At 41.1% G+C, this 13,848-nt stretch overlaps 1 protein-coding gene across 3 annotated transcripts in view; it reads right to left on the bottom strand.

The window, feature by feature from the left end:
- Positions 1–527: 527 nt before the first annotated feature.
- LOC111964419 (collagen alpha-1(XXIII) chain) overlaps positions 528–13,848 on the bottom strand; it is a 21,632-nt gene continuing 8,311 nt past the window's right edge. For all 3 annotated transcript variants that reach the window (XM_023988320.1, XM_023988319.1, XM_023988321.1), the window contains 17 exons: positions 12,685–12,720; positions 12,401–12,427; positions 12,100–12,153; positions 11,414–11,479; positions 11,172–11,207; positions 8,315–8,359; positions 8,121–8,210; positions 7,952–8,005; positions 7,775–7,831; positions 7,337–7,363; positions 7,021–7,089; positions 6,207–6,269; positions 5,947–5,973; positions 5,315–5,368; positions 4,035–4,121; positions 2,576–2,614; positions 528–1,833 (listed from right to left, as the gene is read on the bottom strand). In XM_023988320.1, the coding sequence (XP_023844088.1) occupies positions 1,831–1,833; positions 2,576–2,614; positions 4,035–4,121; positions 5,315–5,368; positions 5,947–5,973; positions 6,207–6,269; positions 7,021–7,089; positions 7,337–7,363; positions 7,775–7,831; positions 7,952–8,005; positions 8,121–8,210; positions 8,315–8,359; positions 11,172–11,207; positions 11,414–11,479; positions 12,100–12,153; positions 12,401–12,427; positions 12,685–12,720 (834 nt within the window). In that variant the 3' untranslated portion in view covers positions 528–1,830. The remainder of the gene's footprint in view (positions 1,834–2,575; positions 2,615–4,034; positions 4,122–5,314; positions 5,369–5,946; positions 5,974–6,206; positions 6,270–7,020; positions 7,090–7,336; positions 7,364–7,774; positions 7,832–7,951; positions 8,006–8,120; positions 8,211–8,314; positions 8,360–11,171; positions 11,208–11,413; positions 11,480–12,099; positions 12,154–12,400; positions 12,428–12,684; positions 12,721–13,848) is intronic.

Below are 13,848 nucleotides of genomic sequence, written 5' to 3'. Positions count from 1 at the left end.
CGTCCCCTTATCGCCTCCCACCATCATCTCTTTTTATTTTCTCTCTTCCATTGTCCTCCCCCTCTCTCCCTCCCACAGTGGTTGTCCAGGTCCATCTCTCTCTGTGATCTCCAGGGCCAGAAGACTCCTGTTCCTGCACTGTGGACCCCACTGTCCTGAAGTACAGGAGCTACAGGCTATAGTTTGCGGTGGCTACAACCTACTTCAACACTGATCTCCTGCGCTACGGATTGAATCGAGCCCTTAGCTACAGATGTGTACCAGACACTTGTTTGACTAGTGCAGGGTTGATATTTGACAAGGAAAGGGGTGATGTCTGAGGTGTGACTCTTTTTTAGTTAACCTTTATTTAACTAGGCAAGTCACTTAGGATGTTCCTGATATGTATTCCGTAGTTATATGTCTAAAACAAATTAGTTAGCTTCTTATAACATCAATTGAAGTAGGRCATGAACGCCTATGACCTTACCACCAACATTAAGATAATACAATACAACTCAAACTTCAGAATTGAAAAGACAACAATGTGCATTTSAAATAGTATTTAATATGACCGACAACTTAAATACTGCATGTTCCTAGAACAAACAATATTTAGCCCAATAAGCCCGTCTGGTAGGTTTGAAAATATGTATTTTTTTTCTACCTTGATGTCAGATGTAAAAAGTCCTTAACCTTTTTTAGGCTTGCTATCATTCATTTTACATGAAAATCAKAATCTGACTGTTTGAATAGCTCTAACTTTTTTCAGGGGCAATGTAACTTGAATATAAGAAAMATCCAAGGAATTTCCACAAAACCTACACAAAGGAATATCTCATAATATGTATCTACAAAGTTTTACAGTGTTCTGTGTCAATTAACTGGTTAGAGCACTCAGYGGAATGAGAAAGCATTTGATGCAACAACTTTGAAACCATTATAAACATTCTAAAACATTTTAAACCAATATTGATCTAAACATTAAACACATTTAAGAAAACGACTACAGACAAAGGTTAAATCTAAAAAGCCATCGAAAGATCATGGTATTAAAACATTTGTTCATTTCAGATCTGATTCGTTTTTACACACATTATGACAAAAACACACTYCTAAGGGATTTAGAACTACTTGAAATAAATCCATTAATCTAAGCTAGTGTGTGTCTGTAATTTGTTGTGAGGGATCTGGTGTTTGAATCAAGTCCCTCCAGTACCAGTTAGGATTGCAGCTGAAGAGTGAAAGCCATATTTCCTCCATGCTGGTCTAGCCATCTGTCTCTGTCCAGCGCAGTCAGTCTGTGTGGCTCCTATTCCACTGTGAGGGCCATCCTCTGAGCCTCCCCATACCTCTCTCCTAAGTTTGGGATAGGCACCTGGCATTGGGTCCCTGCCGTGTGGACTGGTCCTTTCAAAGCAAACAGCGATCACAGGAATGATGGGGTAGATTTGTTTGCAAGGTGCAGGCTGAGTTGTACACTRCAATACGGGAACACTAGTGAGCCTGTTAGTCAGAATCAATTATTTATTTCTCCCCGTATAGATAAAAGCAGCAACATTTGTCCATTCGGTAGGTGTTGAATGCATTTGCTGCTACTTTCCGTTTGTCACCAGTCTCCCCTCTTTGTGTGCATGATAATCTTCTAAGTAATCTCTAAACTAAAAAAAAAACTAGTTTTCTTTTCATATGCAAAAAGTAAAAAATATTGATTGTGATAGACCCACAATCTAAATTCCAATACGAAAAACTCAATATATTAAATTAGAATTGGCAACAAAAAAACAACACTTGAGTTTTATTTGAAAAATATATATCGATATGTACAGATCCCATGTCCCAGGTCAGTCATCACTGAAAAAGAGCAAGAGCAGAGACACACATTCACTAGCAGACAAATAATACTGTACAATGACACTGTACACTATGTAAGATGAAATATAAGTTCTTAAACACCCCTAAAGGTGTCTGAATGGTTCCCATCTGAAACAGTTTGTGCATACATTATGACAACATTTTGTGCCATTTTTGTTCTTGATGGTATTCAGCAAGGCTTTTTTCGGCTGTTCCTGCACACACATGTTTTCTCCAGGCAAGCCAAAGTCGGTAGACGAAGTCTACGTCCCTTCGTCGGTCATTGGTCAACAGTAGGGATTCTTCAATTAAGTGCTTGTTGTCATTCAACGAGAGACGACTCGTTTTCATACAATTTTTTTTATAGAAAAATACTGCACCAAACATCTTAGATGTAAAATTGGGCGACTAAGATCTCTTCGGCAAAAACGTCAAAATTAATGACAGATTTCTTGAGTTATCTCGGATGAATTCAGACTATTTTGAGGAAGTGTATACTGACTACGGCTTCTCAAGATGGAAAAACAGTACTATTCCCGCTTTTTCTAGTTTTTCAAGAGAAGGCCTTTTAAGGGACTAAGCGAGGCACAGATGTTCACTTCGCCTAGCCGAGTTCTGCTAGGACCAAACCCAACCTAGTATGTAGTGTTCTGCTAGGAGCAAACCGAACATAGTATGCAGATGCCTTAATACAGCCTAACACCCAAAAAGGGCTTCATAGAAGTAGTGTTGCTGTACAAACCTTATGCCAACATCCAGGTATGGGTAATCCATCCCGCCCCTGGTGACAGAAAAGAAACACATGCAGTATTGCATCGCCAACAGATGAATACAGATGGTCTGTAACAACAAAGGGCTAGGGAGGAGGGATATCTAGCAGCACACAGCAGTCATGCTGTCAAACCATCCATTAAACTAATACCATGTMACAGTGGTTAAAAACAGTGACATCCCAGCTTATGACATGATTCAGTAGCTGACGTAACATCGTAAAACACTGACAACATTACTTCACATAGGAGGAGCACAACACCGATGTCACAACATTACACACTACACCCACCCACAGTGATAAGAGTTTAAACACAGTTTCTGATCAGCTAGACTACAGGCAGGGACGAGCACATTCAGCACAGTAAAAAACAGGTAGCTCCGCTGCAGTGGTAGACATGCTGGCCCAGGTTATCATGTTTTGAGGATCTGACTATTGTGTTATGCTGCTAACATAAGACCACCAATTAGGAGACCCGGTGTCTTGCTGGTTTGTTGCTGGCTAAGTATGTCTAACAATCTAAGTATGTCTAACAATCTAAGTATGTCTAACTATCTAAGTATGTCTAACTATCTAAGTATGTCTAACTATCTAAGTATGTCTAACTATCTAAGTATGTCTAACTATCTGTAAGTAGTAATTCATTGTCTAACCTATCTAAGTATGTCTAACTATCTAAGTATGTCTAACTATCTAAGTATGGTCTAACTATCTAAGTATGTCTAACTATCTAAGTATGTCTACTATCTAAGTATGTCTAACTATCTAGTATGTTCTAACTATCTAAGTATGCTCATAAATTTTTTTAAAAGCACTCGCATATCTGAGTTATCTTGTTGCAGGTGCCTTTAAAAGCTCTTTGGCAAAGGCCAAGAGGCAAAGAGGCCAACACGTAAGCTTGAATTTAAAAAAAGGTTGAAACTAGCAAGAGCAGTGTGCGGTTTCTTTTTTTTGTGGGGGGGGGGGGGGGGGGGGGCTAAGTATGGCTACCACTGCATCACAAAAGCAGAAGACAGCCAGGGGATGGGGTTAATGAGGGGTGGGGGACAGAAAGAAAGCAGAAATACTATACCAGGGGGCAAGGGGCGCCTGAGTGTTGCCCCGCCTCCCCAGGGTGTTCTTTACCCCCATTGGTGCCCTGTCAGCAAGAGCCATTCCGAAAATGTCACTCCTTTATTCAATTGATACAGTACTGTGTATACTGTCTGTCTATAGCCACTTACTCAAGTCCTGACCTCAGTCATACAAACATCTCAGTCATATATAAACATTTCCATTGTGTAAACATCTCATATTACTATAAACATCTACACTCCAATGGAACCTAATAATTGTGTTATTTAGAGAAAGAAAGGTTTGCCCTTGAATGAAAAGGCAGTGTTAGAGTAAAGAGTGAGTGGAGAGGAGGAGACAGGAAGTAGTGTCATACCACAGGACAGGGCTGGTCCAGTCCAGGGGGGCCTTGCTCGCCCTTCTGTCCCTTCAGTCCCTTCTTTCCCAGCATCCCCCTGTCGCCCTGAGAGAGAAGAGAGACAAAACAATAATATATAATAATTAGGGCTATTAGAGTTATTCAGTTAACCTTTTGTCATTTTAGTGCATAATAAAAAATATATATATTGCATTGTCTGAAAACATCCAAAATACAATGAAAACATCCAAAATACATAATGTATACAAATAAAAACAACAATGCGATGTCAAAACATGTTGACATTGATGTTAAAGAAATTGTGCTTCATCAATTTACCTGATTTTGCTAACCATTACTTTGGAAAAAATCAAGATGTCACTATTCTTGTAATGCTTTTTGTAATTTGAGCAAATTCTGAATGTGCGATTATTTGTTTTAATCAAAGCAAATCCTGTGATTAACTCGATAAATTGTTTTTCATCATTTGGCAGCCCTAATAATATATGCAATTTAGCAGACGCTTTTATCCAAAGCGATTTACAGTCAGGGCTGCATACATGTTTTACGTATGGGTGGTCCAGGGAATCAAATCTACTATCCAAGGGTAGCATGAGCCATGCTCTACAACTGAGTTACAGAGGCCCACAGAGGAGACAAGTCTCTCATCGAGCATTCATTTCTTCTCCAGATTACACTATAACTAAATAATCCTCCTCCTTCTCACCTCGACCTTCACCCTTTTTTCCTTCTCCTTTTGCATTTATTGAGTGCTCATTATTTTCTCTTCTGTTATCTTCCTTTCTTTCCCCCCCCCCTGAACAAACTTAACCAGCACTTGCACTTGACCCCCCCCCCCCCTATAGCTCTGACTCTACTGATCAAATCAAATTGTATTTGTCACATGCACCGAATACAACAGGTGTAGGTAGACCTTACAGTGAAATGCTTACTTACAAGCCCTAACCAAAAATGCAGTTAAAAAACAAAATATGAATAAGAAATAAAAGTAACAAATAATTAAAGAGCAGCAGTAAAATAACAATAGCGAGACTATATACAGGGGGTACCGGTACAGAGTCAATGTGGTGGGGGCACCGGTTGGCTACGTTATTGAGGAAAAATGCTCTTTGCTTGTGATATGTGGATGTCCCACCTAGCTATCTTCAGATGAATGCACTAACTGTATGGTCTCTGGATAAGAGCGTCTGCTAAATGACTCACATGTAAATGTCTAATGTTAGGTAATAGAAGTTGAATAAATAGCCACAGTAGCCACTGTTGTGCCTGATACCCACCTTGTCTCCTCTGCCCCCTCTCTCCCCCTTTTGTCCCATCAGCCCGGGGAAACCCTGACATGGAAAGAGGTGGTGGTTAATGAAGGGTCTTTAAAAGACTGTGTTAGTTGTTAGTGTCACAAAAAAAAKCAATTTGGCCCCCATAAGAATACAGTTGAATAGCCTTGTCATAGCTGTTCCACTCCGTATTTAATCTTGCTCTTGTGACTGACAGGTTTCAAACCAGCTATCCTGCATGTCACAAGAATGTTGTCTCTGATTATGAATCTGAATTTAGAGAACTGAATTTGAAAACTGAATTTGAATGCATTTGAGAAGTTGAAATTATGACATTTTGATCAACTTTAATTATACCGTAGTTTGTAAACTTGATACACAGAAAATGAATGCAATATTGAAACTAATCATTCAATTTACATTTAATTGAATATTCAAACTGAATGCAATATTCACTCAATTCAGTTTCAAATCAAAGTTAATTTATGAATTAAATTATTTAATTTGTGCAATACAAATTCTAAAATATTAAATTCAATAGCCTAATGCAAATTCTAAATTATGGAATTCAAATACAATTTCAGGTTGGCATGGAAATCCCTCCATAGAAATGTGACAGATTTATACATACTTACATCTAATCCCGGCAATCCTTGCTCTCCCTGTTGAAGAAATTAAATATGATCAAGTTCATTCAGAAGCAGCTTACTTTGGAAAATGTACCTGTCTCTGAAGGGTCTCTGATACCCTGTCCACTCTGATTCAGAGGGGTTGGGTTAAATGCGGAAGACATATTTCAGTTGAATGCATTCAGTTGTACAACTGACTAGGTATCCCCCTTTCCCATTCTCTTTCCATTTCCACAAAAACAGGGCATATGAAAAATGCTGCTAACCTTTCCCCCTTTGGTGCCAGGAAGACCAACCAATCCTGTAGAACCTGGAAGACCCTGGGTACCCTGTGTGCAGAAATAGTGTAATCAGTTATGTTATCTGTAAWATGATATGCAGCAGGGTTGGGGACAATTCTGAATTGAGTTTCGAATTGTTCTTTGATTCCTATTCAATTCTTGAATATGACTTTGGAATTCGGAAATTGATTTCAATTCAATAAAATTCAATGAAATTCAAATGACTATTTTTCTACATTAAACCATACATATGTTTATTTTGACATACTGTATGTGACCAATAATATGTAAAACATATCGATGAAACATTTGACTTTTAAAGATGAATTCTCTCTAACTTAATTACAAATAATGACATATTCTAAGATCCTTTTTTATGTTTATAATTAATGTACACATTATAATTCAGTTACACCTTATTAAATATGAAATAAAATACATTTCCCAGATTGCATCAAACCTTGCATCAACCTAATCTCACACATATTAATAAATAATGTGTGACATGTTTCAGTTGTAATCAAATGGTGTCTGTATTCTTTGCAGTAATACGTGTAAGATGCTTTTGGTAAAAGATTAGTCAAAGGAATGATAATGTTATGCTTCATGTCTCAGAATTGATTTACATTCAGTTCTACTTCCTTTAACTCAAATTCTATTCTAATTCTGCTTCCTGTGGGGTGTGTCCAATTCAAATTAGTATTTCAAATTATGGATTGAATTGAATTAAATTCCAAAATTCCGAATTGACCCTAACCCTGATATGCAGTCTGAGTGAGACGGAATAGGAAATATTTACCCTTAACCCAGGAGGACCTTTGTCACCCGCATCCCCCTTATCTCCTTTCACTCCCTCACCTGGTTCCCCCTGTGAGACATTGACAAAAACACAATTTCAAGCTGGTGCTTACATTTTTCCTTGTGAATTACAATCCATCRTGTCTCTGACAATCTATAAATACACATTGCATTCACTATTCTCCACCCAGCATTTCATTATCTAGTAGGGCTAAAGTTTGAATGACAGGGCATTCTAGTGCAGCTTCAGTAACCTAAAGAACCCTGTGTGGTTTTGTTTTAGGGGCAGGAGGAGATCAGAGCCCTGACTATCTCACCTTGGGGCCAGGCCTTCCATCAAGTCCCTGAAAAACACCATGTGTTATGTCATTCTCTTTGTAAACACTGTTCATCACAAGAGCCTATAACAGAACATATAGCATTTAAAAACATMAATAGCGTTGGAGATGTACTAGGTTCCTCTGAGAACAAGTTGAGGTTATGGAGTGTTTGTCAAGGATCTAAGTTATTTGCAGAGAGAATATATATATAGGGAARGTTTAAGCTTCTGATATCCCAACTATAATATATAATATAAGCCATTTAGCAGACGCTTTTATCCAAAGCGACCTACAATCACGAGTGTATAGTACATTTTACGTAAGGTTGGTCCCAGGAATTTAACCAACTATCCTGGCGTTGCAAGCGCCATGCTCTACCAACTAGGCTACAGAGGACCCCCTATCATTAATTAGACAGAGGGACCAGTTACCCACCATGAAACCCTGGGGCCCGGGAGGCCCTGGGGGGCCTGGGATAGAGATCCTCTGGGCCTGGAGCAGAGAGCATTAGTGTTAAGATAACCAGACGTTACACAATCATATAACACAACTAGACCTTGGTGAGGTATCACACTTAACAGATACAAGTTTGGTATCTAAACCGTTACTGACCAGACTGTCCTCAAACCTTGAATCCCCTCGCTCTCCCTTTTTTCCGTCAGCTCCCTAAGAGAGAAAAAATACACTATATGGACAAAATCTACAAGGCAGGGGGCAGACTTCTGTGCCATGCCCATAGCCCATTGGGTATCCATCAGGACACAGCTTARATCACACTTACCGCAAGCCCAGTTTGGCCCATCAGGCCTCGCTCTCCCTTCTCCCCTGCCACTCCAGGCATCCCATCATCACCTTGATCCCCTTTGGCTCCCTATAGAGAGGAGGCGCAACATGACGCCGATAGCACTGAGGAACACTGCTCATATTGATTTCATAGTACAAGAATAATTTGTCATTACAGGTCATGTCATTTACCTTATCCCCATCAGCTCCAGGTGCACCAGGTGAGCCTGACTCTCCCTGTTGGCATGAAGGAGACAGGTAAACATGAGAAGACAGGTAAACATGAAGGAGACAGGTAAACATGAAGTAGACAGGTAAACATGAGGAGATAGGTAACATGAAGAGATAGGTAACATGAAGAGACAGGTAACATGAAGAGACGGGTAAACATGAAGAGACGGGTGTAACTATGAGGAGACAGGTAAACATGAGGAGACAGGTAACATGAGGAGACAGGTAACATGAAGAGACAGGAAACATGAGGAGACAGGTAACATGAAGAGACAGGTAAACATGAGGAGACAGGTAACATAAAGAGACAGGGAAACATGAGGAGACAGGTAACATGAAGAGACAGGTAAACATGAAGGAGAAAGGGAAACATGAGGAGACAGGGAAACATGAAGGAGAAGGGGAAACATGAGGAGACAGGTAAACATGAAGGAGACAGGTAACATGAGGAGACAGGTAACATGAAGAGACAGGTAAACATGAAGGGGAAGGGGAAACATGAGGGACAGGTAAACATGAGGAGACAGGGAAACATGAAGGAGAAGGGGAAACATGAAGAGACAGGGAAACATGAGGAGAAGGGGAAACATGAGGAGACAGGGAAACTGAGGAGACAGGGAGACATGAAGGAGACGATAAACATGAGGAGAAGGGAAAACATGAGGAGACAGGTAAACATGAGGAGACAGGGAAACATGAGGAGACAGGGAAACGTGAAGGAGAAGGGGAAACATGAAGAGACAGGTAAACATGAGGAGAAGGGGAAACATGAAGAGACAGGTAAACATGAGGAGAAGGGGAAACAGGAGGAGAAGGGGAAACATGAAGAGACAGGGAAACATGAGGAGACAGGGAAACAGGAGGAGAAGGGAACATGAGGAACAGGAACAGGAGGAGACAGGTAAACATGAGGAGACAGGTAAACACGAGGAGACATGTAAACATGAGGAGACAAGTAACATGAAAGAGACGGATAACATGAAGGAGATAGGTCAACATGAGGAGACAGGTAAACATGAGGAGACAGGTAAACATGAGGAGACAGGTAAACATGAGGAGACAGGTAAACATGAGGAGACAGGTAAACATTAGGAGACAGATAGCATGAAGGAGAGGTGTAATCATGAGGAGACAGGTAATATGAAGGAGACAGGTAAACATGAAGCAGACAGGTCAACATGAAGGAGACAGGTAAATATGAGGAACCAGGTAAACATGGAAGAGTGAGGTAAATATGAAGGAGACAGGTAACATGAAGAAGACAGGGAAACATGAGGAGACAGATAAACATGAGGAGACAGATAACATGAAGGAGACAGGTAAAAATGAGGAGACATGTAAACATTAGGCGATAGGTAAACATGTAGACAGGTAAACATGAGGAGACTGTTAAACCTGTATGCCTTTGTCAATCCATAAACCAAAGCCATACTGTAGATCACTGCTCCATTGCTGCATATGCCAACATAATTTGAAACCCATTGACACTTGAAACATTTAGCAGACACTCTTATCCAGAGCGACATACACAGTGCATTTGGAAAGTATTCATACCCCTTGACTTTTTTTTGTTACATTACAGCCTTATTCAAAAATGTATCTAAAAAAATTCCCCTCATTTCTCAACACACTATACCCCATAAACTGAGCAATCAGGGAAGAAGGGCCTTGGTCAGGGAGGTGACCAAGAACCCGATGGTCACTCTGACAGAGCTCCAGAGTTCCTCTGTGGAGATGTGAGAACCTTCCAGAAGGACAACCATCTCTGCAGCWCTCCACCAATCATTCCTTTATGGTAGAGTGGCCAGACGAAAGTCACTCCTCAGTAAAAGGCACATGACAGCCCGCTTGGAGTTTGCCAAAAGGCACCTAAAGACTCTCAGACCATGATAAACAAGATTCTCTGATCTGATGAAACCAAGATTGAACTCTTTAGCCTGAATGCCAAGCGTCACGTCTGGAGGCAACCTAGCACCATCCCTATGGTGAAGCATGGTGGTGGCAGCATCATAATGTGGGAGGTTTTCAGCGGCAAGGACTGGGAGACTAGTCAGGATCAAGGGAAAGATGAACGGTGCAAACTACAGAGAGATCCTTGATGAAAACCTGCTCCAGAGCACTCAGGACCTCAGACTGGGGTGAAGGTTCACCCTCCAAGAGGACTCTAAGCACACAGCCAAGACAACGCAGGAGTGGATTCGGGACAAGTGTCTGAATGTCCTTGAGTGGCCCAGCCAGAGCACGGACTTGAACCCGATCGAACATCTCTGGAGAGACCTGAAAATAGCTGTGCAGCGACGCTCCCCATCCAACCTGACAGAGCTTGTGAGGATCTGCAGAGAAAAAATGGGCGAAACTCCCAAAATACACGTGTGCCAAGCTTGTAGTGTCATACCCAAGAAGACTCAAAGTTGTAATCACTGCCAAAGGTGCTTCAACAACGTACTGAGTAAAGTTCTGTTTTTTTATTTTTCTACATTTGCAAAAATTTCTTAAAACCTGTTTTTGTTTTGTCATGATGTGGTATTGTGTGTAGATTGAAAACTATTTAATCAATTTTAGAATAAGGCTGTAACGTAACACAATGTGGAAGTCAAGGGGTCTGAATACTTTCCGAATGAACTGTAGTCAGATGTCATAACCAACACACTGCACAATGTGTATAATGGAATGATAAAATAGGGTACAATGACAAATCTCCAGAACAAAATCTCTTCCACCGACGACGGGATTGGAACCCTGGTTTGCTGAGCACAATGGATTAGCAGTACAGCGCCTTAACCACTCAGACACCTCTTCAAACACAACTAACTTTCACCTTTGACCCTTGACCTCCTGGTGGCCCTGGGGGACCCTGCAGGAAAAGAAAAGTAGAAAAGGAAAGTGAGAATACACACTGCACAGGGGACTGTTACACAGAATGCATATCTAGGGAAATATTATGGCGTCAGGGAAAATTTTAACAATAAATAAAATGGTATATTCTGAATTTGTGGGGTTGTAATGCAAAGCAGAATGTTGTTTTTGATCAACATAAAAAGGACCCAACATAGAACTCACCTGAATGACTTGGCCAAGGCCAATGTTGTCATAGGAGCCAGGAACAGCCTTCTCTCCTGGTAAGCCCTGCAGAGGGAGACAGAGACAAACACACAGAAAAAATGAATGAAAAAATATAAATAAATAAAGGTATTGGAAGGGGGTCTCCTGTCTCCCCCTTCTCCCCCTGTGTCTCCTCTCCCCCTTTCCCCCTGTCCCCCCTTCTCCTCCTGTCCCCCCTTCTCCTCCTTTGTCTCCTCCCCCCATTCTCCCCCTGTGACTCCTCTCTCCCCCTTCTCCCCCTGTGTCTTCTGTCTCCCCCTTCTCCCCCTGTGTCTCCTCTCCCCCTTCTCCCCTTCTCCCCCTGTGTCTCCTCTCTCCCTTCTCCCCCTGTGTCTCCTGTCCCCCCCTTCTCCCCCTGTGTCTCCTGTCCCCCCCTTCTCCCCCTGTGTCTCCTCTCCCCCTGTCTCCTCTCCCCCTGTCTCCACTCCCCCTTCTCCCCCTGTGTCTCCTCTCCCCCTTCTCCCCCCTGTGTCTCCTCTCCCCCTGTGTCTCCTGTGTCTCACTGGCACAGACTTCAGTTCAAACGTAGTTTTAAATGAGTTGTCAACTAATGTGAATTCAAAGTGAAATCAACAAAAGAACAATTGCAAATACAATCAAGAGAAGGGAGAGGAGGAAGAGGAGGAAATAATACGATGTCACACCTTTAACCCCGGAGACCCCTGTGATCCAGACATGCCTTGCTGTCCATCCTCACCCTGCAAGACATTACATTCATGGAACATATTAATTAACCTGCAAGACATTATATATATTATTTTATTTTCATTGGGGAGTTTACAGGTACAATATTCAGATTAATTTAAATTCAGAATTCCATAATTAGTCTAAAGACATTAGATTATTGAAATGCATTAATTAATCACAGATGATATAGGTTACATATATATAATACATGTATACGGGTGTGGAAGTGTGTCTGCATGAGAAATTTTGATATTTTACCTTCTGTCCAGGAGGACCCATCAGTCCCTGTGTAAAGAGGACACGTTATCAGCATTTTTTTAAACCTTTATTTAACTGTTCAGTTAAGAACAAATTCTTATTTTCAATGATGGCCTAGGAACWGTGGGTTAACTGCCTTGTTCAGGGACAGAACGGCAGATTTTTTACCTTGTCAGCTCAGGGATTTGATCTTGCAACCTTTATGGTTACGATTCCAACACTCTAACCACTAGGCTACCTGCCACCAGTACATCTTACAATATCAGAAATAAACAAAGGCTTACCTCTAATCCATCGATTCCATCTTGACCAGGTGGACCCTGTGAAGAAAGCTCATGTTCAATCATCCATCCAAAAGTGAAGATCAAACTGAAGAGCAGCAATTCCATTGATCCTCCACAAGATGGCAGTATTTCATACAAATAAATCAAAAGTGTTGTATCCTCCAGTAAATTTTTACCTTTATTTAACTAGGCAAGTCAGTTAAGAACACATTCTAATTTCCAATGATGGTTTAGGAACAGTGGGTTAATTGCCTTGTTCAGGGGCAGAACGACAGATTTGTACCATGTCAGCTCAGGGATTTGAACTTGCAACCTTTCGGTTACTAGCCCAACACTCTAACCACTCGGCTACCGTTCCACCCCAAATAAGYTGATGTTTCTGTGTTTCTGTTTCTGCTGCACATACCGGGATGGTAGAGCAATTTGCRTTTATAAAAAACAAACAACAAAAGCAAAACGATAATTCTTAATCCCCCTCCTTTCAGTAGAAAGCCTACAGTAACCATACTCAAAAGGCAAATCGCAGGCCGAATCCTGACCCAGAATCCGGACCCAGAATCCGGACCCACAATTATTATTGCATTCTTTTGGATTTTGGTCGAGATTCAACTCCTTGTATCACATGAAAACACATAAGACATGAAAAATGTGTAGAATTGCAGGAAATTTGCTTTAGAACTTCTCTCTGCCAACGAGAGAGGTTTGAACAGGGGGTTGGATGGGTTGTGAGTTGGGGATTAATTACTACGCCGATAAATGACAATATCCATCCGGATATTTGCCACCTAGGAAATTTGTATGACCAAACCTTCTCAAATAGTATTTGAGTACCCCTGGCCTAAAGCTAAAACATCTGGTGTTTATAATGCCATTGATTTGTGACATCTCCATCAACAATAAATAGCGCTCTGAAATCTTTAGTGGTCTGACAGTGAATCACATTGGCATCCATGCCAAACTACTTATCAGGACAACTCTGTCTGTCTGTATGTCTGTCTGTCTGTCTTACCCTCCCTATCACATGACATGACATGACAGACCCATCAGATGTGTGGACAGGATGACATGACATGACAGACCCATCAGATGTGTGGACAGGATGACATGTCATGACAGACCCATCAGATGTGTGGACAGGATGACATGTCATGACAGACCCATCAG

This window comes from Salvelinus sp. IW2-2015, linkage group LG5 (assembly GCF_002910315.2).
Source record: "Salvelinus sp. IW2-2015 linkage group LG5, ASM291031v2, whole genome shotgun sequence".
Taxonomy (NCBI): Eukaryota; Metazoa; Chordata; class Actinopteri; order Salmoniformes; family Salmonidae; genus Salvelinus; species Salvelinus sp. IW2-2015.
Note: the sequence above shows the minus strand (reverse complement) of the source record. Positions and strands in the feature narration are given on the sequence as shown.